Below are 25,553 nucleotides of genomic sequence, written 5' to 3'. Positions count from 1 at the left end.
CCCCATCCACCTTCATCCTCTTTGTGCTTTTTTGCTCTGGATCCCAGCTGATGAGCCCAGCGGGAAGCGGCACAGGAGCATTGTCATCCCGGCATGATCCCTGCTTGTCTGTGCCTCAGCTGATGGCACATTCAGAACCTAATTGTTATCTCAGCAGAGCAACTCCATTATTCAGCCTGACACTGCCCCCCCTTCAGCTGTTTGTTGCACTGATGTTATATTAATGAGGCCTGCAAATAAATGAATAGAAGATCAGAGCACCACTTGTTCGCCCGAAAGTGATTTTTATTTATTTATTGCTAAGGCCACAGGCTGGGTGGAAGTTTTAAGATGCTGAGCGGACATTGCTGGGAAGGGCTGGGCCTCTCACTCAGTGAAAGGACTGTAAATATCCCACTGCTCATTTACTTTTAGAACTATTAAGACACAATCTCTGCTTTTTTATGAATCCCCCAAAGGCACTGGCGCCTGGGAGCCAGGCCCTTGACCTCAGGCTTGTCACAAAGAGTGAACCTGGCTCGATGAAGCAGGAGGAGTGGAAACCAGCCCTTATTAAAGGCTCTTTTACTCTGGGTAATCCAGGCTGCAGTGTGAGCTCCAGTATGAGAGCAAACCCTGCTCCCCAGTCCTGTCACTGCTGGTGCCCAGGGAATGGGGGACCAGTGTCACCAGTGCCAGCTCTGGAGCTGGCAGTCCCAGCAGGGCAGGGTGTCCTCCCAGCTGTACAGCTCTGCAGCATGGGGCATTGCAAAATGGTTCCCAAAACCCTGAGAAAACTCACAAGTTGGGAAAGGACCCAACAACAATGAAAGCTGGGAAGGTCTCATGGTCTCCTTCACAGTCTCACTCTGAGGGCTGTGACACAGACCTGGGGACGGAGTCAAGAAATCTGCAACAGCAGAGCTCTGCTCTTTTCTCCTTGGACAGAACCCAAAAGTATTGCTTTCAACTTGGACAGTGATAAAACACTTTGTGGCAGTGCCCTGCCTGCAGCCAGCTGCCAGAGCCAGCCTGGCACTGCTCACATGCAAGTCACTTGGTGGCTGGAGCTCAGTGTGCTCTGCCCAGCTCAAGGAGGGGCAGAAAAATAATTCCAAGATTTCTACGACTTGACAACTTTCTGCATGGTTTGTGGGGAAGCAAATCTCAGTAGAGGATGTTTTGTTTCTTGTAGCATAACCTTGTGCAGCAGAGCAGCACTTGGGCAAGAGAAGTTTAGGTTCTGCCCAGTGGCAGGACAAGGGGAATGTCCAGGGAAGACTTTAAGGATAATTTTATCTTTTGGTAGGACAGCTGGGACTTCAAAAACAATGAGACAGACTGAGCAGGGAAGGGAGAGACTTCCAACCCTTTTTAATGCTTTTTCATTCCTGCACAACCAGCCCCAGCACCTCTCACCAGCTCCACTCTGCCCTGTACAAAAAAAAAAACAAACACTGCCAAGAGAAAAAACTGCACAAGAGAAAAACCTGCACAAGAGAAACACCTGCACAAGAGGAACACCTGCACAGGAGTTAAACCTGCACAAGAGTTAAAGCTTCACAAGAGATAAACCTGCACAAGAGGAACACCTGCACAAGAGGAACACCTGCACAAGAGGAACACCTGCACAAGAGGAACAACTGCCCAGCAAAGGTGTAACAGTGTTGGGCAGAAGGCCTAAGGCAGAAATACCAAAATGTCCCTAGTGTTATCTGGCAATGTCCCTGAGCATGGATGGACCCTCCTCAGCAGCATCGTTCTCCTGTCAGCCCCACCCAGCCCCGACACAGCAGCAGCCTCTGTGCTTCCTCCTCTCCTCCGCTGAAGGAGGAGGTGGATGCCTCCCTCCTGTGGGATCTGAGCCAGTTTAGTTAAAGTAGTGTAGAAACTAATTTAATTTAAGAGGAGACCCACACTCACTTGGGCTCAGATTCAGCTGGCAGATTTTGGGTGCCACCAGCATTGGCGTGACAGACAGCTCTGATCTGACTGTGTGACATCTTTTGCAGTGTGGATACACACCCAGGGCAAGGGAGGCTTTTTCTGGGGGATTTCATTAACTGAGAAACCCAAACCTTCCTTCATTCCCACCTGATAGGAGCGTCACTCCTCACAGCAGTGTTAACAGAGCGAGTGAAGTTTCACTGGTGAAAATACTCCTGGGACACATTTTGCATCCCTCAGTGGGCCGAACAGAAATTTCAGAAGCGCCAACTCCAGACTAATTAGCTCCCTGGTTTAATTAGCATTCCCGCAGCAATCCGTGGCGGTCACCCCGGCGCGGGTGGCACGGCTGGCGAGTGCCAGCTGCCCGTGGGCCAGCGGCTGCACACCTGGCCAGGTGCCAGTGGTTTCCCATAAGGTCCCGGAGAGTTTTATCCCTGTCGGGGCCGGGCAGATTTTTATTCAGCCCAGAGCAGCAGAGGGCTGGGGGAGCGGGCTGGGGGAGCACGGGCTCACCTCGGTGATGCGCGGGTTGGAGCACTTGACGTTGTGGCTGGACCAGTCGAGCCAGGGCTGGGCGCCGGGGGAGCCGCAGTGGGGCCGCAGGGTGCACTTGGCCTCGCCGCTGCACCAGCCACACTCGAACTTGGGGTCGGCCTTGAGGCACAGCCCGCAGCTCTCGCGCTGCGCCGCGCACTTGTACAGGTGAACTGCGGGGACAGGGCACAGCGGGCAGCTCAGCGAGGGGCATCCCACTGGGGTGTTGTGGGGATTGGGGGATTCCATTGGGGTGGTGTGGGGTTGGGGATTCCATTGGGGTGTTGTGGGGATTGGGGGATTCCATTGGGGTGCTGTGGGGATTGGGGATTCCATTGGGGTGCTGTGGGGATTGGGGATTCCATTGGGGTACAGCTGGGACTGAGGGATTCCATTGGGGTGCTGTGGGGATTGGGGATTCCATTGGGGTGCTGTGGGATTGGGGATTCCATTGGGGTGGTGTGGTATTGGGGATTCCATTGGGGTGCTGTGGGATTGGGGGATTCCAGTGGGGTGTTGTGGGGATTGGGGATTCCATTGGGGTGCTGTGGGGTTGGGGATTCCATTGGGGTGTTGTGGGGATTGGGGATTCCATTGGGGTGCTGTGGGGATTGGGGATTCCATTGGGGTGGTGTGGGGATTGGGGATTCCATTGGGGTGCTGTGGGGATTGGGGATTCCATTGGGGTGTTGTGGGGATTGGGGATTCCATTGGGGTGCTGTGGGATTGGGGGATTCCAGTGGGGTGTTGTGGGGATTGGGGATTCCATTGGGGTGCTGTGGGATTGGGGGATTCCAGTGGGGTGTTGTGGGATTGGCGGATTCCATTGGGGTGCTGTGGGGTTGGGGATTCCATTGGGGTGTTGTGGGGATTGGGGATTCCATTGGGGTGCTGTGGGGATTGGGGATTCCATTGGGGTGTTGTGGGGATTGGGGATTCCATTGGGGTGCTGTGGGGATTGGGGATTCCATTGGGGTGTTGTGGGGATTGGGGATTCCATTGGGGTACAGCTGGGACTGAGGGATTCCATTGGAATACAGCTGGGATAGGGCCATTCCCTTGGGGTACAGCTGTTCCTGGACTTGCCCACCACAGCACAAATTCAGTTTTGGCTCCCCAAGCTGCAGGTGCCCCTGCACAGGTGGATTCCAAAACCAACACTGCAGGGAGCTGCCCTCCTGCTCAGGGTGTTCCTCAGGGGTCTCTGCCCCCACAGCCCCTCTCCAGTCCCTCCCACCCATGACCTGAAACCAATCCAAGCAGATTTTACCTTTCAGATTCTCCGGGTTGTCAATGACAAAGTTCCCGTTCCAAACCACGGCGAAGTCCACCGCCAAGTTGCTGATGTCCATCCCATCATAGAGGTACTGCAGGGTAAGATCCACAGTGAACTGCTTGGGGAGACAACACTCACAGACAAGGAGGCTTTTCTGAGATAAACCATCTTTATTCTCTGCTTTAAAACATCTGCTGGTGCCTGAGACACCACATTTTTATACTTCATCTCCACGGCTCTGCTTTGAGTCCCTTCTCCTCACCAGGAAGAGATAATGAAATCAGATCTAGTCCTTGTGAGGGGTAACAGATTAATCATTCCACTCACAGTGGTTGCTCTCATCACTCAGTCTCTGGCTCACCAACACAGCCCCTCCAGGTGACCAGACTGGGACTGCTGCCTTCAGGCTGTTTCCTGCCCAGTTTGTGCATCCCAGTATGACTGGGAGCTCCCAAATCCCACTGCAGAGCTTTGCAGGTAGAACAGGAAACAGCTGAGCAGCAATAGATGGTGCAAAGCCCAGCCAGGGTTTCAGCCTGCTCTAGGACTGCACTGGCTTGAATTTCTCCCCTCCTCTGGGAGTGAGGCTGGATGCTTCAGCTGAATTCCCAGGGAATGCTGAAATTCCCATTATCACACCCAGCACTGGCCAGGTCTCATTCTGGTGATCTCTTTAGATCAATCAAGAGTTTCTAAAAATACGTAAAAGGGTGAATGAGCATTGCCATCCTCTCTGGGACGAGGGAATGGTGATGAAAGCAGGGCAGGCTGCTCTGCCTGTCCCTGGGCAGGAGCTGTGCAGTTTTAACTCATGTTTGGTTCACCCTGCCTGGGTTTTACTAAGCTGGTGTGGAACAAGAAGCTGTGAGTCCAGAATGGCCTTCACATCCTCCCTCTACCTCTTCCTATCAGCCTAACAGCAATAAAAGTGCTTCTCTAATGCTTATAAATCACTCTGGATAGGAGAAATAATACATACTATTAATACATTTATTATCCACCAAGCTGCAAGGCCCAAAGATAGCCAGCAATGTATAAATACCCAGTAAAACTTTTAAAAATTCAAAACTTCATTAACAATTTAAGACCATCTGCACTGAATATTCAAGTGGACCCTGTTGTGCTGCCTAAAACAAACTGACTGTGCCCTGTTTGCCCAGGGCCCTTTCTGAGCACATGGTGAGCAGAGCAAGGGCCACGCTTGTCCCTGTTCGTCCCCCAGCTGTGGAGGAACACAGAAAACCCAAATTTGAGCTGTGGATCAAGGGTGGGGGTGCCTGCATTTGCCATTTGTGTTTTAGCATCCCAAAGGACCCACCAGGGTGACTTTGGGGTGCCCTGGGGTCCATGGCAAGGTTGAGCCCTGTTCTGTGGAAGGGGATTATCATGCCCTGCTGCTTGGGAGCATCACTCCAGTGATTCCCCTCTCCCTTGGGGTGACTCCCCTGTCCTTTGGGGTGACTCCCCTCTCCCTTGGGGTGATTCCCCTGTCCCTTGGGGTGACCCCCCTGTCCCTTGGGGTGATTCCCCTCTCCCTTGGGGTGACTCCCCTGTCCTTTGGGGTGACTCCCCTGTCCCTTGGGGTGACTCCCCTCTCCCTTGGGGTGACTCCCCTCTCCCTTGGGGTGACTCCCCTCTCCCTTGGGGTGATTCCCCTCTCCCTTGGGGTGATTCCCCTGTCCCTTGGGGTGATTCCCCTCTCCCTTGGGGTGATTCCCCTGTCCCTTGGGGTGATTCCCCTGTACTTTGGGGTGATTCCCCTCTCTCGTGCTCTGCTTTCTCCTCTGGCACTTTCCCTTTCCCCCTCCTTCCCTGCTCTCCAGCGCTGCTCTATTCATCCAGCCACCGTGACCTGCGATTTGACAGCTCCCCGATAAGGGGTCTGTGATTCTCCTTATCTCCCCGTGTGTGAATTAGCCTGCCGTAACACCTCCTGAATTCCCTCCTCCTCCTCCCCTTCCCCTGGCTGACCCCCCACCAGCATCCAGGACCCTCCAGATAAGGCATCTCCTCCCCTTCTCGGGCATTCTCCCAGCTGGGATTCAGGATTAGGGAGATTTTCCCCCCTCCCCGCGGCTGTTTGGAGCTGCCACCCCCTGCTCTCACCGAGCTGTTCTGGCACTGCACGCTGGAGCTGTTGAAGCGCAGGGCGGGCACCCTGTGGATGATGCCCTGGATGCTGAGCACGCACTCGTAGCCCCTCTGGCCCGACTGGGGCTGCGGCAGGTTCCTGGCTTTCAGCGTGATGGGCTTCACCTCTCCCACCGGGATCAGGATCTCCTCCGTGGGGAAGAGCTGGGGGCAGTCCTGGGAGGAGAGCAGAGAAGGTGGCAGGTTATGGGTGGGCTGTGGGGGTGATGCCTTAGGATTTTAGCTGTTATATTTTTATATTTTTTGTGTTTTATTGTAATCTAATTTATATGTTGTAATCTAATTTTTATATTTATATTTTTTTATATTTTATTGTAATCTTGCAGTTCTTTAGTATAGAACTCTAAATTCCATATCCAGTGTGAGCTGCTGCTGTCCCATTTTGGGCAGACACAACAATTCCTCTCCAGGCTGGGAATCAAGGACACCTCACTGCCTCAGGCCCCGAGAGATGGAAACAAAAGTGAGTTGGGGAGAGCAAACTTGGGGTAAATGACTTCATTACCTGAAACTGTAATTGCAAGATTAACCCCCAATCTGCAAATGGACCGAACTTATAAAAGTGTGAAAAGCTGTGATCCATTGTTCATTTTGGGTGTAGCCTCTGTGGGGCTTTGTCCCTTCAATAAATAGAAATAAACTGCTTTTTATTCCCTTCATTTTGTCTGGCCTCTGTTTTTAGGGAGCCCAGAAAGGCATCCCACAGTCCACAGGGGCTTCTCCTAATCCCCTTTCACCCCTCAGACCCCTCGTGCAGCAGAGATGGATCAGCCCAGAATGTGCTTCCCTCTCACCACCAGGCACTGTTCTGCTCTGCTTTATCTCTGTAAAATTAGCCCAAGGTGCCATTCATTAATTTCTAGGTGATGTTAAGTTCTGCTCTATCTGCTCTCACTCCTCTCCATGCTCCATCACCTCTGCTTTCCTGAATTGCCCACCCAGCTCCTGTGCTGGGGTTTTCCTGGGCTGAGGAGTGCCTGGGTGGGATTTGTGCCTCTGCCTGCTGGGTGGGCAAAGCATCCGACCTGAACCGCCCCTTCTAGCTCCAAATTACAGAATTGTTTGGGTGGGAAGGGAACTTAAAATTCATCCCTGAAAGTTTCCAAGGGCAGGTTGGATGGGTCTTGGAGCAATCTGGGATGGTGGAAGGTGTCCCTTGCCCATGGCGGGGGGTGGGATGAGATGATTTTTAAGATCCCTTCCAACCCAAACCATCTGTGATTCTGTGAAACACCACACAGCAGAACAGATCTCCAGTTCGCCCAAGCACAAACCAAATGTCTAAATAAATCCTGAGATGGACCACAAAAAATGACTTATCAGCTCCTGGTAACTGTGTGACATCCCTCCCTGTGAGATCTCAACATCCCAAACATTATCTCTGCACAACACACTTGGAAATTCAATTTTTCTTCAATTTCTACACCGGGAACTGCAACACGCTGAGACAAAGGCTCTGGCCATCAGCTGTATTTACATTCTGTTCAGCTCTAATTTGCTTTGATCTAATGGAACAAGGTACCTAAGTACCTGTAAGCACCTGACACTGAATGATTAATCCCAAGCTAAAGCAGGAGTTTAGAACAAGCCCGGTCCGTTCCCTCTGTCAAATCCCAGACTGGCATCCCGAGCCCTTTGCCCCCCAGCCTGGGGATGAAAGGAAATCATGCTGATGGCAGTGCCAGCCATCCTGCCCAGGATGGACAGCGTGGCCAGGGGGACATCCCCCCTCCCCAAGGCAGGCTCCCCCTCCAGCTCCAGCCAGGGCCGTGGGAAGTTGTTCCACCACTGGCTCAAGTGAGCTGTAAATGAGAAACAGATGCTCCTCTGGTCTGGAGGAGCCACTAACTTAAACTGCAGCCTCATAAACCTTTCCAGTGGCACTTTTCCGTATATATATTTTATTTTATTTCTAACAGGGACTTTCACGGATTAACAGCCAAGAGTGATTTCAAACTCCATCAGCTGCGCTGGGCAGGGAAGGGAAGCCCTTTGCTGCAGTGGAGTGGGTCCACAGGAAAGCTGGAAAGGAATGGCATTCCCTGCTTCCCACTGACCCTGGGACTGTGGATCCAACCCCAGCTCACCACCAGCAAAGTCCCTGGATTCACAGCATTTTCCATCCAGCTCTTCCAATCTGACTCTGCACATTCCTTCCTCTCCGACCCAGCACATGCCCGTGCCGCCTTCCACTCAACACCTGGCTGCATTTAAGGTTTTGCATTTCACCTTCAAGTCACATGGAGGACCAACAGGAGAAGTGGCTCCACTCCATTGGGGCGCCTGTCCCCTTGGATTGGAAGGAAAAGCAACCTGGAGCTGCAGAATCCTTTACCCCATTATGGCTGAAAACTAAAAAAAAAATCTCCACTTGCATCACCAGTGGGAGAACTTCAGTGCACAGTCCTGAAAATAATGAATATGTTATGGACCATTATCCTTCCTGGCCAGCTCTGTCCGTGAGATGACTGCTAAAGGAGGGCTCCTGCCTTCCCAGACACAGGAGAGGACTCCCACTCCCAGATCTGCTCTCTGGTGCTGAAAATGCTGGCAGCAAAAATTATTCTGCCATCATTAAAGATGAACGGGACAAAATAGATTTTTAAATTTTTTTTTCCACCCCCATTCCTTTGGTTCCAGCGGAAGGGAAATGTCACATTGGGATTGTGAGGAAAGCGGGGCAGGCACTGCCCGAGCAGAAGCGAGGCGGCCGCTCCGTGCTGGCTGACAGCTGCAGTGATCACACTAATAAGGGATCCACATTTTGGGATGGAGACGTCCGTAGGAAGATGCCAGACTCTGGAAAAGCCAGGATGCTCGTGGGGAGCCCATTGCTGTGGGCAGTCACTGCTGAATTTGTCAGCTGAGGGAGGGGAGCTGGAGAGGGTTCGGGTCAGCTCGGACCCTGCACGTCCCTGTGAGCCATTTCCAGCCTCAGCACTCGGCCTTCAGAGCTTTTCTTTCCCCAGTTTGGTTTTTAAATTGCTGCCGCAGTGATGTGCACCCAAATCCCTGCACAGACACAGCTCTGCACCCCAAATCCCTGCCCCCTAAATCCCTGCACAGACACAGCTCTGCACCCCAAATCCCTGCGCCCAAATCCCTGCACAGACACAGCTCTGCACCCCAAATCCCTGCACCCTAAATCCCTGCACAGACACAGCTCTGCACCCCAAATCCCTGCACCCTAAATCCCTGCACAGACACAGCTCTGCACCCCAAATCCCTGCGCCCCAAATCCCTGCACAGACACAGCTCTGCACCCCAAATCCCTGCACCCTAAATCCCTGCACAGACACAGCTCTGCACCCCAAATCCCTGCACCCTAAATCCCTGCACAGTCACAGCTCTGCACCCCAAATCCCTGCACCCCAAATCCCTGCACCCCAAATCCCTGCCCAGCCACATCCCTGCATCCCCACGTCCCTTCCCACAGTCCCTGTGAGGGGGTTTTGGCTCTCCCGTGGGTGCTGCAGGAGAACAGCCTGGCTGGGTGCTTTGTCCCTCCACCACCTCTCCCAGCTGCTCCCTGGTGGAAAATCCAGTGTTCAGGTATTATTCTGTGAGGGGTTTATCACCGGGCTGGGCAGTGCCTCTGTCGATGCTGATTCCCTCGACAGGAATTTCCCTGGGAAGGGGTTGGCAGCACCAGCCCTGCTCTGGGGCTGAGCTCTGTGGCTGTGGCCAAGGCCCCTGCGAGAAACACCCAGAAAACAGCGAACAGAGCCGCTGGAATACACAACTTGTTCCATAATCAGTTTACTTTGTTTTTTAATTCATGAGAGGTAAATCCTGCAGCGAGTTAGAAAGGCCATTATTGCCTCCTGTCGCTAAACAAACACGCAGAATCCTCTCATTATCCTCCTTGACTTCCCTGCGCCAGAATAAACACGGATCAGATCTGCTGGAGGAAGACAAGGCTCCGATGCCTGAGTGGCACAGACTCTCGGGGAATATTCTGCCTGTGAAGTATCAGCACACACAATTTACAAAGACATTTTATGCTTCTCCAACACTTTTTAGCCTCAAAGACTCCAAGGTCTATAAATACCTTAAAGACCTGCGTTCTGCAGCTGTCTCTGGAGCAGAACAGAGCACCCATGGTTATTATTTGTGTTTAACCGAGCAGTTTTAGTAGGTCAAACCTCCTTGCTCTTATTTGCAAAGAAAAAAAAGAAATTGCCTAGAAATGGCAGGCAATTCTTCTGACTACAGGATTTCGCCCAAATGGCAGAAAATAGACTGTTTTTGTACTTTTCATCTTCAAAAAGCCTCCGCAAACTCTCCATAAATGTTAACTTGCTACACATTATTTTAAAGTTATAAACATAACCCAATCTGGCACGTGAATATAAACCCCTGGTTCACAGTTGTGTTCCCAATGATATAAATTACAGTCCCTGTCACTCATGGAAACACATTATCCTTCATTTATGCCACTGGAAAGGAGAGCAGACCCTGTTCCTTAGAAACCAGACTTGAAAGAAAGGCAGCTGGAGCCGAGCCTGGTGAATTCCTTCCCCACACCATTACCCTGAGCTGGGCACGTGCTGTAACCTGGGTCCTCTCCATTAATTTGGGAGCCAGGGGGATATTTAGAGCCATGGGGGGAACCTTTGCCTCCTGTAAACAACCCTTTGTGTGCCAGAGGTGATGACGGGAGCAATTCCCTGGCACAGGGATAGGTCAGAGGCAGGAACATCTCCCTGCAGCTCTTCCCCACCTGGATCCTTCCCCCCAACACCAAACATCAACACCAGGGATGAAAAAAACATTGCCATAGCTCAGAGCTGAGGGCATTTTGCTGAAATTGGGTTTTTTGCTCCTATTTCAGGCAAAGTCATCTCCCCAAAGTCAGGTGTGACCTGGCAAAATCATTGGCTGGCTTTGGTGGCCTGAGATGTGGCACTGAGATGTGGCTCTGAGATGTGGCACTGAGATGTGACACTGAGATGTGGCACTGAGATGTGGTGGCTCTGAGATGTGGCACTGAGATGTGACACTGAGATGTGGCAGTGAGATGTGGTGGCTCTGAGATGTGGCTCTGAGATGTGGCACTGAGATGTGGTGGCTCTGAGATGTGGCTCTGAGATGTGGCAGTGAGATGTGGTGGCACTGAGATGTGGCTCTGAGATGTGGCTCTGAGATGTGACACTGAGATGTGGCACTGAGATGTGGCAGTGAGATGTGGTGGCACTGAGATGTGGCTCTGAGTCACCTCCGGCACAGCTCAGCTCTCCCGTGATGGGAATTGTCAGGACAGCCACGATGATGGGCTGATTCTGTTTTGTTTCCTTCAAGGCACATCGAGGAGCACTCGGCACCCAAGGGCACAGCCAGGGGCAAGGGCGTTGCCATAAAATCAGTGGGAATTCAAAGGAGACAAAAGACACTGAAATTCCCAACCTGAAACTCTCTGTGCCCACAGCAGAGTCCCTCCAGTGGAAATAGCATTATCAGCACACACTGGACATCAAAGAGGGACGGGCTCCCACATTCTGGGGAGCTAAGAGGATTTATTTGCTTGTAGCTCTCCTCTGGGATGGGGTGTAAGGATGTTTATGTATCAACATTCCTCCTCATCTGGAAGTTTCAGACATTTACAGAGAGACATCATAAAACCTCCCACACACACAGACCGAACCACATCAGACACATTAAAACAGAATCATTGGCTTGATCTGGAGCTCTGTAAAGCGGGACAATCAGTGCTCCACAGCCACGAGAATCTCTTGGAGAAATCCTGATTTGGTGGGAGCAAGGTGTGAGCAGGCACCTTCCTCTGCCAGTGAAGACTCTGACTAGGAAAAGGATCAGAAAATAATTGCTTCTCTAATTATTAACTCTGAAAGGATTGGCTGCCTGGAAATGGAGCTCAGAGGAGCTGGGTACCCCCATGTCAGAAATTCCCATGAGAGGGAGGATATCAGGAACAGCCGGCTCTGTCCTGCTCTGCTGTAAAGGCTGTGAAAGGCTCTGCGTTCATTGACCAGTGACCCCAAACCACGTGTGCCACATTTGCACTTTTCCCAAAGCACCCACCCACCTTTGGGGCTCCTCTGCACCCCTCACTCCTGTCCCTGAGCTCTGCCCTTGGACCTGAGCACACAGCTCCTGGTGTCAGGGCAGGTGGAGGGATGAGAAAAGCTCTCTGGGTTCTGTTTTCATGGAAGGCAGGGCAAAGAGGCAGCGTTTGGCTTGGTCAGGAGGGGCACAAGCTTGCAAGGAGCCAGAGCAGAGCTCATGAAGAAGGAATTTCTCCATCTCCTCGTGAAGTGGCTGAGGCTCTGAGCTCTTGTTCCTCCTCCAGACAGACACTCCAGGGAGCATCAAAGGGAGCTCATTACACATCCAATCCCACTGGGACGCCAATTCTGATGGGCCAGGGGTAAAAGGAATATTCAAGATATTTTCCCTTAAATTAAATATAAAGATGTGAGCAAATGTGCAGGCCCCTGTGAACACGTGTGTAAACCTTACGTAAGGAGAGGCACAGGGGACTGAAAGTAGGGCACAGACACAGAGATCACCGGCTCCAAACACCACTGGCTCTGCTGGGGAGGGAGCCAGGGTAAGCACAAACAATTTCCTAATACATCAGGCCATGACACAATGAGAACATTGTGATCTGAATTGGTGTAGGAGAGGAAACTCTTCATGAGGCATTTACTTATTTCTGTGTTAGTGAAGAGCCCACAGCAAAGGCATTATCAGCATGCTGTGCGTGAAGAGGAAATTCACTGCTCTTAAACAAGCACACACATTTATTTGGGGTGGTTTTGCCTGTGCTCAGAGGTCTGGGGAAGAAATGATGGAGAGCAGAGCACTTGTATCATTATCATCAGCCCTTATGAAAACTAATCACCAGGAAGGTGTGAGATATCCCAAAACATCCCCTGCTAAGAAACAACCTCGGCAAGATGAAGACGACAGAGGACGTTCTTGGGAGACATGACAGCCCTGTGATCCCAGCAGGAACTTCCAGAGATACCAGCTCCTCCACTCTCTCCCTCTGTGTGATCTCAGGCGAGTCCTGGGTGCTCCCAGGAGGAAAACAGAGATAATGGGATTGTCCTGCTTTAGCAGAGACCTGTCAGACACTTCTGAGACCCCGGGGTTGGAGACCCAGAGAACAGAGAACTCCAGTTGTGCAGCCTGGAAGGACAGGGATGCTTTGAGTGTGCAGGATAACACCACCCCCCCCCCCCCCCCCCCATCACCCAAGAGGAGGGGAAACTAAAGGTTTTGCTTTCTCTTGATATGATAAAAGGAAATTTCTTGACTTTGAACTGGATGGAGGAAGCTTTGGTTTGCTCCTGGGGTGGATGCTTCTCCTTGGGCACACGTTCCCATCCTGGCACTCTGCCCATCCTTGGATTTGCAGATTCCCACCCAGGTCCTTACACATGCAGCTCATGAATTACTCTCCCCTTTACCTCTGAATCTCCCGGCAGCATTTTAGCCAGGGAGACACAGGAGTAGAATTTACTCCTAGTTTAGCAGCAACCTGGCTAAACCTTCAGTCACTCCTTCTTGACAACTCAGTGTTTCCAGCACTGACTGATCTCTTCTGCTTTTCTCAATCTGCATCACTCACTGACAGGGATTTGTCTGGGTACTGGCATACCTTCCTCTCCTTTCCTTTTCTCATATTTGTAGATGTCCTCAATGCTTCCTTTCCCACTTTCTATGACTCTCAGGATTTCCAGAGCATCTTTTAAGCCATTTTTCTCTTGCAGCTTTAGGAACTGAACTCATTTCAAGTGCTACAAAGCTATTTGTAGGAACAGGCAGGGCAAAGACCCTGCCAACATCAAGGCCTCGTGAAGATGAAGCAGGCAGGGGGATCAGGCAGGACAAGGAGTGCAGAAACCCCAGACCAAAGGTTCCTGGCAATGTTCAATCAGGAATTTGTGCTAACAAACCACTTTTCTCCATGGATCCTTCTGCCCTGAGACTCACAGGAGAGCTGGCAGAGCCATCCACGGGCTGTGCCTTTCCAAGTGTTAAAAGCATTTTTGGATGGGAGCCCCACACCTTTTATGAACTGCTAAGAGAGATGGCTCTGGATCCATGGGGCTGGAACCTGAACCACGTCCCTTTTCCAAAACCTGGGCTGTGCACTTTGGTAATTCCCTCCTCAGCAGCCCACAGTCAGGCTCCTGCCATCAACCCCAGCCCTGCCAACACCAGGCACTGCCCAGCCCCAGCCACACAAAGCAAAGCCCTCCGTGCTGGGGCTGCAAAACAGAGATGCTGAAAGATTCTGGGTTTGAGGAGTCTCTGGGGGAAGGCAGTGCAGTAATTATTGTAATTAATGAACCTGGGCATTCCCACGCAGCAGGGGAGGGATCAGCTCTGGTGTTCAGGTCAAGAGCAGCACTTCAGTGACACCAACACTTCCCTGCTTTAAAGCTGCATCTGCACTTTTGGACACCAAAGAGACCCACGGGAAGCCAACAAGCCTCACATAAACATGGCTTTATGCTGCTTGTGGCGTGGAAAAGCAAAGCAGAAAAGGAAGAATGGCAGCTGGTACCTCGGAGATGTTGATCCGTCCCTCCTGGAAGGAGCAGGTGGTGGGGTCGTGGGTGCACAGGTTCCTGTACTTGCACCAGTGGCAGCGGAAGGCGCTGTTCACACAGGACAGGCACCTGGGGGGAAAGGAGGGGTTAGCACAGGGCTCAGCGCCTTGGCAGGGCTGCACTCGTTTCCAGGCCTTGCCAGAAATCCAGGCTTCCTGGGAAAATAATTTCTTTTTTTTTTTTTTTGGGGGGGGGTGGTTTTGATATAGCAAAAACCAAGGAGCAGGTTTGGGAAAGCACAGAAGCTCAAAAGACAGACTGGGGGCAGCCTCACAATTTATTCCACAGCAAAATGCAAGCTGGGATTTATTGCACGCCGTTGGATTGGTGTAAAATAGAGCAGGGTGTTGCACAGACACAGGCTTGGGCTTTAGATTCTAGAAAAGAAGGCAAGCCTGGCAAAAATGGGATCGGTTGTTCTACAAGTCAGGAATGCTTCAATCAACGGCAACACTTCTGGCCTTGGAGTGCAGACGGTGCAGCAAGTGCTTTTGATTCATGCTGGGGGAAAAAAAAAACTGTTTATGAAATGTTTTTGAAAGAACACAGACCCTTTTCAGCCCCAGGGGACCCAGCTGGCAGCAGAGCGCCTGGGTGGGTTTTGTTCCCCACTTGCTGCTGCCACAGAGATGCACGAGCTGTGACAGCTGCTGGTCCTGGAAGATGCCACCTCCTCCATCTCCGAGGCCACCCCGGCTGCCACGTGGCAGCTCTTGGTGGCACAAGGATCAGCTGTGCCCGTGGATCCAGTCCCGTGCCACAAGCCGTGGCTCCAGGCGCTGTGGCACTGCCTGGAGAGGGAAGTGCCTGGGGATGTGCTGGAGCAAGGCCAGGGCAGGCAGACAAATGTCACCAGGGAAGTGGCAGCGTGGCCTCAGGCATGAAGCTCTGCAAGAGCTGGAGAGCAGCTCTGCAGGCAGGGGCTCTGTCTGTGCCAGCTGGGCACAGGGACCAGGGCAGAGCTCTCGTGGGCTGCTGCCACCAGAACGAGCTCTAATAACCCAACTGTGCTCTCCTCATGCACTCCTGGTGACCTTAATAGCCAGGGGAGTTTATTCTAATCATGCACAGGCAAATCTGGGGGAGAACACTGAGTGCTGCGAGCTGGTTTAATTACTCATTAATGTCTGACCCATTTCTGTCCCTGTTTGGGTCTGTAGCACCTCACCTCACCTGGCCTGGCTTGGCCTCCAGCATTCCCAGCAGGGGCTGCTGGAGTTCCCAGTTTCCCCTCTGAAGATCTCCCAGGCCACGCAGGCCATTGTTTTGGTTTGGTTTGGTTTGGTTTGGTTTGGTTTGGTTTGGTTTGGTTTGGTTTGGTTTGGTTTGGTTTGGCTCCTCTCCCTCTTCCGTGGTTTCTGTGGTTTCCTGCTGCTGCTTCCAGCTCTCCCCAGGTCTGGCAGCAGGACAAGGGACCCCAGGAGGATCCGGGGCTCCCAGGCTTACACCAGGTCACCACCTTGGCTGTTTCACCCTAATCCAGCTTTCCCAAGGACTGCTGTCTCCTTTGCTCCTTTCTCCACCTCATCAGGTCCTTACTAAAGGACACTTGACAGGGAAGGATCCCTGTCCCACCTGCAGCTCCCTGGGGACACAGAATCCACAGCCCTGAGCTCTGAACCACCCCAGCCCATGGGGTCACAACATCACAAGAGGGTCCCCAGAACCTTCCTGCCCATCCCCAAACCCCTGGTGTCCCTCCCTCCCTCCCTGTGTCACCTCCAGGGATGAGTGTCAGATGCCCCAAAGGGCTCCCTGCTCCCCACACACCCCAGCACTGCAGCAGAGAGCTCAGGATCAATAGATCAGGATCAATAGATCTCTCCTTTCTGCTGCCTGAGCCCTGGATTCTGTCTCCTTTTTGCTGGCTGTGATTCACTCCTGCCAGGCTGGCTGTGCCCTCCTTGAACCCTGTGATAGCGAGTCCAGAGTGATGTAAGTGCTGCAGAATTTACCAGCCTGGAAGCACTTTATCTCCAGACACAAACAGGGGAGGCTGAGTGACAGCCCAGGAAGGATGTATTGCCTCTCCTGATCCAAACCTCAGCTCCTCCCTGAACACAGGGGTCCCTGGAATACCATTCCTCATGCAGATTCCAAACCAGGAGAATGCAGAGGAGCCTGGGGCCACTGCAAGTGCTGCTGGTGCTACACAGCCTGGAGGGACAAGGACCTGAGGACCCAGCTGTGCATGAGGGGCAGCAGGGCAGGAATCATTGGGATTATGGATATGGATCCTGATTCCCCGTCATCCCCATCCCTCTGCTCTGTGCTGTGGCTCACAACAAAATTTAAATTAAAAATGAATGCCTGCCTAGAAAAACCAGAGGCCAGCCAAGCCCATGAGTACACAAACACACAAACCCTCTTCCAAATGCAGCAGGAAAGGCCCTGGAGCTTGAGGCTTCAAATCCAGCACAGAAAGGTTGGGAGTGACCTTGTGCTGGCACTTGGTGACTCCAGCAGTGTCCCCTGCCCCAGGAGATCTTCCAGCCCTGCCACCCCCACCCAGCTGCTGCCAGGTCCTGCCCACAGTGCTGGAGCTTGCTTTGTTTCCAGAGAGAAATCCATAAATGCTCCACGTCTGTGAATGTGTTTTTTAAGGCCAGCCAGCTGCCTGCTGCCTTCCAGTGCCCAGGGGGATGTGATTCCACCATCCTCGGCAAAACTGAGCTTTTCCACAGAGCCTCCAGTGGGCCTCCCACACCCCTTCCCCTCCTGCATCCCACCTTTCCCTGCCCACCCCCTCCATCCCACATCCCACGGTTTGCATCCCACCTCCCTCTGCACACACCTTCCCTTCCCTTCCCTTCCCTTCCCTTCCCTTCCCTTCCCTTCCCTTCCCTTCCCTTCCCTTCCCTTCCCTTCCCTTCCCTTCCCTTCCCTTCCCTTCCCTTCCCTTCCCTTCCCTTCCCTTCCCTTCCCTTCCCTTCCCTTCCCTTCCCTTCCCTTCCCTTCCCTTCCCTTCCCTTCCCTTCCCTTCCCTTCCCTTCCCTTCCCTTCCCTTCCCAGCTGTATCCCAGCTCTCAGTTGCAGGATCACGCAGCTTGGGGGCACCAGCAGGTTGAGGTTGTTCCCCAGCAGGCTGAGGTGGTTCCCGGCTCACTCCCCGGGCAGGTGGCTGTCCTTGTCCCTTGTCCCTTGTCCCTTGTCCCTGGCCATGTGTGCTGTGACCTGGGCACTGTGCCACCCTCCCTGGCCAGTCCTAGCGCTCGCTCCCCAAATCTTTGGGGCTGGATTTTGGCTCTGCTGGGGGGTAGGGAAGGAGCACTCACAGCTGGTGGGCACTGCAGTTGTAGAACTTGAACTCGGTGCTGACAAAGGTCCTGCCCGTCTCCCGGGACTTCAGCTGGAGCACCACTCCGAACCAATCTGGGGACACAGAGCAGAGCCCATCAGTGCTGCCCGAGGGGTGAGGGGAGCAGCAGCACCCCCAGGCTGACCTGCTGCCCACCGAGCCACCTGCAGCTGGGGCAGCTCAGCTTTTCATCTCCCAGCACCAGGGCCCCCATCCACACCCTGCCCTGGAGCCCCCCGGGGTGCCTGTGCCCAGAAATGCCTCCGAAAAGCCAGCCCTGATGGCAAAATGCATCAGAGACATGGGGCAAATGCTGCCTTGCGGTGGTTTTGGAATGGTTTTGGAACCTCACCCTGTTCCCTGATTCACTCTCCAGTATAAAAAGTGAGACTGTTCTGAGAGACAGCCCAGGAATTTGTGGAATCATGGAAGGGCTTGGAAGGGATCATCAAACACCCAATGCCACCCCCTGCCATGGGCTGGGACACCTTCCACTCTCCCAGGTTGTTCCAAACCCCATCCAACCCCATCCTTGAACACTTCCAGGGACTGGGCTGCACAGCTTCTCTGGGCATCGTCTCCCAGAATTACCTCCTAGAGAAGGAGCTGCTGCTGGGAAAAAGTGAAGCACCACTGGAGCTCTCCAGGAGCCTGAGCTCTGGGTTAATTAAGAGCAGGTTGTTTTTTGGGGGGCTGCTGTGGGGAAGCCTATCCTGGCCCTGATACCATGGGGCTCTGGGTAGTGCTCCCCAAGCAGTGTTCCCCAAGCCCAGACTCCATAAAATGCCTCAGCATCACAAAGACATCATCAGGACACCTGGAAGGATGCCAAGGGGAAAATGAGCTCCAGGCCAGTGGTGCTTCAGTTACGGGAAGAGAAAATATGACAGCGGTGACATTAATGAGGAGCCAGCCCAAAGATCAAGAGAGAAACTGCAGCCACCTACTCGTGGGTGCTGAGCCAGGCCTAGGGGAGATTCCTGCTTCCCAGATTCACCTGATCTGGCAGGGCTGAGAGCTCCTGGCCACCCTGAGCCACCCTGGAGGGGCCAGACGGCTCCTGTCCTGCCCTGGGAGCAGTCTGGCAGCACAGGGAGGGAGTAAGGACAGGGCAAGCACTCACTGCTGCCTCTGCCAGCCCATCCTGCCTGTGTGGGATGCATTCCCTAGGGATGAAGCTCCCTGGGTTCAAGAGGCTTTGACAGCAGCAGGAATTTCCCCAGCAGCAGCCCCAAAGGCTCTGCCCTGCTCCAGCCACGCTCCCAAAGCTGCCCTGCACTGCCTGACGCCGTGCCACTGCCCAGGAGTCATCACTCACCCTGATCCACGGGGATGGCAGGCACATCTTTGGCTGGTGGTGACACACAAACCACCTGGCTGCCCGACACCTGCCCCTCCACCTCGGTCAGGTTCCCGAAGAGGCAGCTGACCCCAGCACTCAGGTCTGGAGCATCGCTCACCCGCAGGCTGAGCTGCAGCAGGGACACGAGGGAGCAAAACAGAGCTGTGAGCAGGCAGAGCTGCCCAAACCTCCCCCAGATTCCCAGTCCCAGCTGTTTTCCCATTCGAAATGACCCCCTTGAACACCCACCTGCCCACAGTTGGTGGCCAGCTGCCCCTTCATGAGGAAGGGGGGAGGAAAAAGGAAGGCAAGGGTGTTTTTTATGGGTACAAACCCACCTTGCTGCAGGTCGGGACTGGTGGCAATGGCAGATTTTTATCCTCTGCCTGCTTTACAGAAGCTTTGCCACCCTCAGTGCCTGTGCCAGGACCCTGAGAGCAGCAGTGACCATCCCCAAACCCCTGAGCTCAAACCCCTGACCTCCCTCCCCACTGCACACACAGGGGAGACCACCCCGCCCTGGCCTGGGAGGAGCAAGACCCCAGTGTCCCCACCACATCTGGGCAGTGTCCCCACCACATCTGGGCAGTGTCCCCATCACATCTGGGCAGTGTCCCATGGCAAACCAGTGCCTGGAGGGCTGAGTCCCCTCTCCCCACACTGTTTTTTCAAGGGGTGCTGGGGGCAGGAGGGGAGGCAGCAGGACCAGCTGCCATGGGGGCGTGGGGGGCTCTGGCAGCAACAGCTGGGAAACTTTGGAGAGCCAGGCCTGAGCACAGCTCACAGTGGAGATTTTGGGAAACAAAGCCTTTCCTTTCACCAGCTACAGAAACCAGAGAAATGTGAGCTGAGGCACCAGGGGAAGGGAAATTTGTTTCTGTCACTCCCCCCCCCCCCCCACCTTCTCCCCTGGCTCGGATGACCCCTTGGCTCCCCTGTCCCTCTGCGAGCGTGACTTCATGAGAAAACATTTGTGCTAGAGGGAAGGGGGAAAGGCTGGAGCATGGAGTGTTCCCTGCTGGAGGTGCCTGTCCCCTGTCCCCCGTCCCCCATCCCCCATCCCCTGTCCCCCGTCCCCCGTCCCCTGTCCCCCATCCCCTGTCCCCCATTCCCCATCCCCTGTCCCCTGTCTCCCGTCCCCCATTCCCCATCCCCTGTCCCCCATTCCCCATCCCCCGTCCCCCATCCCCCATCCCCTGTCCCCCATCCCCCGTCCCCCGTCCCCCGTCCCCCATCCCCCGTCCCCCGTCCCCCGTCCCCCATCCCCCATCCCCTGTCCCCCATCCCCCATCCCCCGTCCCCCATCCCCCGTCCCCCATTCCCCATCCCCTGTCCCCGCTCACCGGGAGGCTGTGCTCGGACACAGAGATGCTGCTGGGCTGCACGGCCACGCTCAGGCACTGGCTGATGCTCCCTGCGAAGCGGAACGGCTCCTCTGCCCGCTCACACCGGTCCCTCGGGGAGCACCTGCCACACAGGAGCACTGCAAACACCCGCCCAGAGCAGAGAACACAGCCCAAACCCTGGGGAGATGCTCCACGGCAGGACCTGGCACCATGGACATGATGCCCTGCACTGGGAGCAGATGTTAGGCACCAGGTTAGGATCAAAGGGTGCTGGAAAATATTCTGTGATCAGCAAAACCACCAAGTCTGAGTATTCCATGAGTAATTCCTGCACTGGGACACAGTGCAGAGCCGCCAGTCCCATGCGCTGGTGGTGCTGGGGCTGTGGGGTGAGCCATGGACTCATCATCTGCACACAAACTAAACCAGAGAGCAGTAACAGGCAGGATGATTCCTGTGTCATAATTAAAACCACACAGCTCACTAATCATCTCCTGGAGCCATGGCCAGGAATGGGAGCTTCCAGCTGCTGCCAGCAGTGCTTGGCTGCTGCTCATGCCTTGAGCTCCCAGCTCCTTCCCATTCCCAGCAGCAGGGACCAAGCCCTTGAGCATGTCAAGGTGGCTGGGACTGCTCCTAACATTCCATGTGCTCCAGCATGGCTCCTTATCCCTGCTCTCTGCTGCAGGTGTCCTTGGAGCAGAGAGAAATTCAGCTGTTCCCAGCACAGCCCCCACTGGGAACCAAGGGAGGACCATCAGTGCTCCAAACCAGACTGCAGCACTGGAATCCCTCCAGGATTTCCTAGTTTGTGTCATTTGGGGAAAATCCTTTCCTTCCAACCCCCCTCCATGGGTGCAGATGACAAACTCGCCTTTGAGGTCCCTTTGAACCCAAGCATTGTGGGATTCTATGGAACAGTGGGAGTGAGGCCGTTTGCTTTAGATTAAAATAAGTGAAGCTTCCACTTTCCCTCTCCAGACCCCCCCCGTGATCCCCAACAAACACTGGGGCTGCTCTCCTCACCCTCTCCCTTTTGTACCTTTTCCTTTGGAGCATAAAGGAGCTAAATATGAATGGTGCCAAAGGAAGAAATATCGAGGTTTAAGTGAATCTCTAAGATAGCCCTAAAGTGAGCTCTTGACTGGAGCCTTTATCTCATTGACTTGCTAGAATGGCTCTTTTTTATCATCCTATTTATGGCAACCACCCCAACAGAGATAAATGGGCCTGGAGACAATAACACACTTGCAGAGAGCAGCACGGGGAAGTCTTGCTGGCTTCAGATCCCACTGGACTGGAGAGATCCTATAACAATCTCCTGGAGGCCTCTGATCGCTCCCAAAGAGCAAAGGATCCCTCTGTCCATGCAGAGGATGTACAAACCACCTCCTGCTCCAGCCCTCACCCTTTCAGCCATCCCCAAACGCCGTGTGAGCATCACCCCCTGACCCAGCACCCTTCCACGGAGCAGCTGGAAGCCAGAACGGGTGAGAATGAAAGGCGAGAGATGACAAATTCAATACAAACACTCCAGCACTTGGGGACTCCAAACAAAGATGACAGAGGCTTCGAGGAACAGCAAGATAAACTCAATTATTTACAGCTTAAAAAAAAAAAAAGGCTAAAAAATGATCACTGCTCCAAAGTGCAGGTGCTTGAAGGGAGAGTTGAGAAATCCCATCAGGGGAGGAGCCCTTCTTAGGAATAGGTTAACGCTGAAATGTCATGGCCAAAAGGGCAGAGGAAATGACACTTTTCTCTCCTCTTGTCATTGAGGGTTTTGTCTCTGCAAAATGAAGATAACAACCTTTACCTGCTTCCCAGGTGGCTTGTGAAGATTCAGCTCATTAGCATGAGGGAAGTGCTCACTGATCCTTGCAGAGGAGCAGCACCAAACGCCCCCAGCACAGCTCCTGCTGCTGCAGCCCCTGCCCTCGCTGCTGTCCCTACCCAGGGGTGGCAGAGCCCAAGGGATGGGGATGCCCAGGGATGGAAATAATTCCCTTCTGACAAAGGAGCTGCGGCAGTGAAGACTTTTGGATATGACTGCACAAAAGGTGGCTCAGCTGTGGGGCTGGACAGGTTTGCTTGGAAAGGAAAAAAGCTAAAAAACCCCAAAAGGACACACGGAGTGTTCTGGGGCGCTGCTGTGGGATGCTCAGAGCTCTGCTGGTACCCCCAGCCCCTCTCTGAGAGGAGCCTGTGGGATGCTCAGGGGCTGAGCTGCTTCTCCTGCTCCTCCTCAAGCATGGCCACGACCCAACCCCGCAGTGGGGAGCTGCTGTGCCCCCCAAAGCCCCGAATCCAGGCCGGATTTGCGGAGGAGCCTGCAGTTCCCCCTCCCCTCCAGCACCTGCTCCTCAGGCAAGTGGCCAAGCGCTGCTGTGCGGGTCCCTGAACTCTGCCTCCCCCATCTCCACGCTCTCCCTGCATTAACGGGAGCTGGCACGGGGCCCCAGGGATTTCTATTCCCCTGCTCCAGCCTCCTCCAGGCTCTCCCCTCCTCCCCGGGCTCCTCTGCCCGGTGGTCTCCCTTCCGCCTTAGGAAGTGCTCGTCATTATGGCAGGGCAGAGAAAGGAAGGGCACGGACACCTCCTGAATGCAGAGAGAATTTCCTGGAGTCCCCCCGGAGAAAAGCACCCTCAGCGCTTTGTGCCTGGCGATGGGAAGGGGGCTGCCAGCTCCCAGCCCTGCTGCCGGATCCCCCCGGGAACAGCTGGAGCTGGGACCCCCTGAGCAGCTCAAAGTTCCCCTTGCAGGATTTAAATCTCCCTCCTGGGGCTTTCCCCGTGCTCTGCCCTGCTGCTGTAACCTCGCTGGGAGCAAAGTCCCACTCACAGGATCACGCCTGCTGCTGCCTTTAAAAATTCTACGTTATTTGGAATTTGCAGCCTGGGCAAAGAGCGGGAGGGTGCAGAACACCAGGAGGGATGTGCAAACCACCAGGTCTTCATTCCCACCAGTTTATTAAATTCTGGTTTTCCACTGTGCCCACATCACCCTGCCCACTGCTCCTGAAGCAGGAGTTGATTTTCCTTCACCTCTCCCCAGGAGCTCAGGGATCTCCAGTGGCACTGGAGCTGCACTGCAGGGAACGTCCAAAGGAGAGAAAAACTGATTTAAGCAACTTCAGCCTCATTTGTTTTGTGTGGGAGGTACTGGGCAGCTCCGAGAGCTGCTTTTATCACCGGGAAAGGGGGATAAGGCTGGACTCACATGTGGTGGAGGGAGCACCAGCCGCAGTGGGGGTCCCCCGAGCTCAGGCACTCCTGGCAGGTCGTGTACTGCTCACAGGACTCCACGGGCACCCGGGACACCTGCAAGGGAACCACACACACTCAGTGCTGCTCTCCCCCAGCGCAGCCAGAGCAGCCCCAGAGCCACAGAACGCAACAGCCACGCACGATGAAACGAATTCGTTCCGACATCCAAGAACTGGAATTATTGGAGACTGAGACATGAGCTCAGCCCGTCCCTCGGGTGAGTCCTGGGCATGCAGAGCCCCAGTCGGACCCCCCTGGCCAGAGCCTCTCCTGGGGCTGGAGCTGAGCCCTCTCCTCCCTGATTTACACTTGGCTGCCTCATCCTTCCCCCGGGGGAGCTGCTGCAGGTAAGAAATCTCTGGGATTTTGGCAGCTTGTTTAGTCTGGGTGGGTGTTTCACTGCTGTGGCCACTCTGAGCCCTTCCAGCAGCAGCCACTTGGGCCCCCAGTCCCGACCCACTGGGGGTTCCTGTCCCTTCCAGGCAGGGATGCCACAGAGGGGAGCACAGGTGGGAACAGCCCCAAACGCTGCCGTAAACCTCTCCCCACAGCACACAGGAAGGTCCTGCCTGATGCTGAGGTGCAGCACGGTCCTGACCTATTTACCAGCACTGAAACCCCCAAAGGCTTCAAAACGACACCAGGCTTTAACTACAGGTCACTGCTCGGCTCCAGCAAACACATTTTTAACCTTTTTAACCACTTCAACCTTTCCAACACGTCCTATGCCACCTCCAGCATTTTTAACTGCTCTAACCTTTCCAACCATCCTTTGTCACCTCCAGCAGAAGGGTGGGTTTGCATCCCCTGTCTTGAGCTACTCTAGTGTCCCTCTACAAGACATGGAAGAAATTCCTCCCTGTAAGGTTGGGAGGCACCAGAACAGGTTGCTCAAGAGCTTGTGGACTCCCTATGCCTGGAGGTGCTCAAAGCCAGGCTGGACAGACCTTGGAACAACCTGGAATAGTGGGAGGTGTGCAGGTGATCTTTAAGCTCCCTTCCAACCCAGGCCATTCCACGATTCTGTGGTTTTATTCCCATTTCTCCCACCGAGCACTGCAGATAATCCTCCCTGCAGCTCCCGGGCCCCAGGAGCGATGCCTGCAACTGGCTGGGAATTCAAACAACTGTTGGATGGCTCTGGCTCTGTCCGTCAAAACAGCACCCGGCTCCCAGCAGCCGCTCTGAAAGGAGCAGTGTCTCCCCAAACAACGGCCGCTGTCACGCCAAGTGCTGTTGACACAGTGAGAACCCAGTTCCTCTCCGAGCACGACACCAATAGGGCTGCTGCTATTCTTCTTGTTTCCTCAGCCCCACTCAACAGCTTTTCCTGAAACAGAAATCGCCCGGGGAAGGCGCGGGGTTGGTGTTTTCTCGCCGAGGAGGAGCCCGTGGGGTTTGGTTTGGGACCCTGGAAATCGGGGGGGGGGGGGGGGTGAGGGGCAGAGCTGTGATTGCCTGGATGGAAAGAGCTTTTAGAAGAGAAATTCAGGATCAGAGGTGGAAAGGGCTCGGGTTTGATTCCTGGCTGCAGAGTGTGCCTGGGTTGCAGGGTCTGCGCCTCGAGTGGCCACGGGTGATCTGTGTGTTTTGCTGCTTTGCCTCTCCCTTCTGAGGAGCAAAAATCACTTTACAGGTGGGGTGGGAGCAAGCCCCCCAGGATGGCCCATCCAGGACTTACCCATGCCTGACACTGCCCACACCCATCCCACCCCAGTGACCACCAAGCATTTCCCAATTCAGACCAGTGCTGCAGCCACCACGCTGCTCCTGGCTGCAGAACCAGAAGCAAACATGCGTTTTTCAAACCAAACAATCATCCCAC

General features: G+C 54.1%; 1 protein-coding gene across 1 annotated transcript in view; it reads right to left on the bottom strand.

The window, feature by feature from the left end:
• PLXNA2 (plexin A2) overlaps positions 1 to 25,553 on the bottom strand; it is a 127,647-nt gene that overhangs the window by 34,680 nt on the left and 67,414 nt on the right. The window contains exons 4-11 of the mRNA XM_062509370.1: positions 23,682 to 23,782; positions 20,459 to 20,582; positions 19,092 to 19,245; positions 17,751 to 17,847; positions 14,430 to 14,544; positions 5,846 to 6,046; positions 3,734 to 3,830; positions 2,443 to 2,636 (exon numbers count right to left, since the gene is read on the bottom strand). Of these exons, the coding sequence (XP_062365354.1) occupies positions 2,443 to 2,636; positions 3,734 to 3,830; positions 5,846 to 6,046; positions 14,430 to 14,544; positions 17,751 to 17,847; positions 19,092 to 19,245; positions 20,459 to 20,582; positions 23,682 to 23,782 (1,083 nt within the window). The remainder of the gene's footprint in view (positions 1 to 2,442; positions 2,637 to 3,733; positions 3,831 to 5,845; positions 6,047 to 14,429; positions 14,545 to 17,750; positions 17,848 to 19,091; positions 19,246 to 20,458; positions 20,583 to 23,681; positions 23,783 to 25,553) is intronic.

The sequence above is a fragment of the Cinclus cinclus genome, chromosome 27 (genome assembly GCF_963662255.1).
Source record: "Cinclus cinclus chromosome 27, bCinCin1.1, whole genome shotgun sequence".
Taxonomy (NCBI): Eukaryota; Metazoa; Chordata; class Aves; order Passeriformes; family Cinclidae; genus Cinclus; species Cinclus cinclus.
The sequence above is the reverse complement of the archived record's forward strand: the minus strand, read 5'-3'. Positions and strand labels throughout refer to the sequence as shown.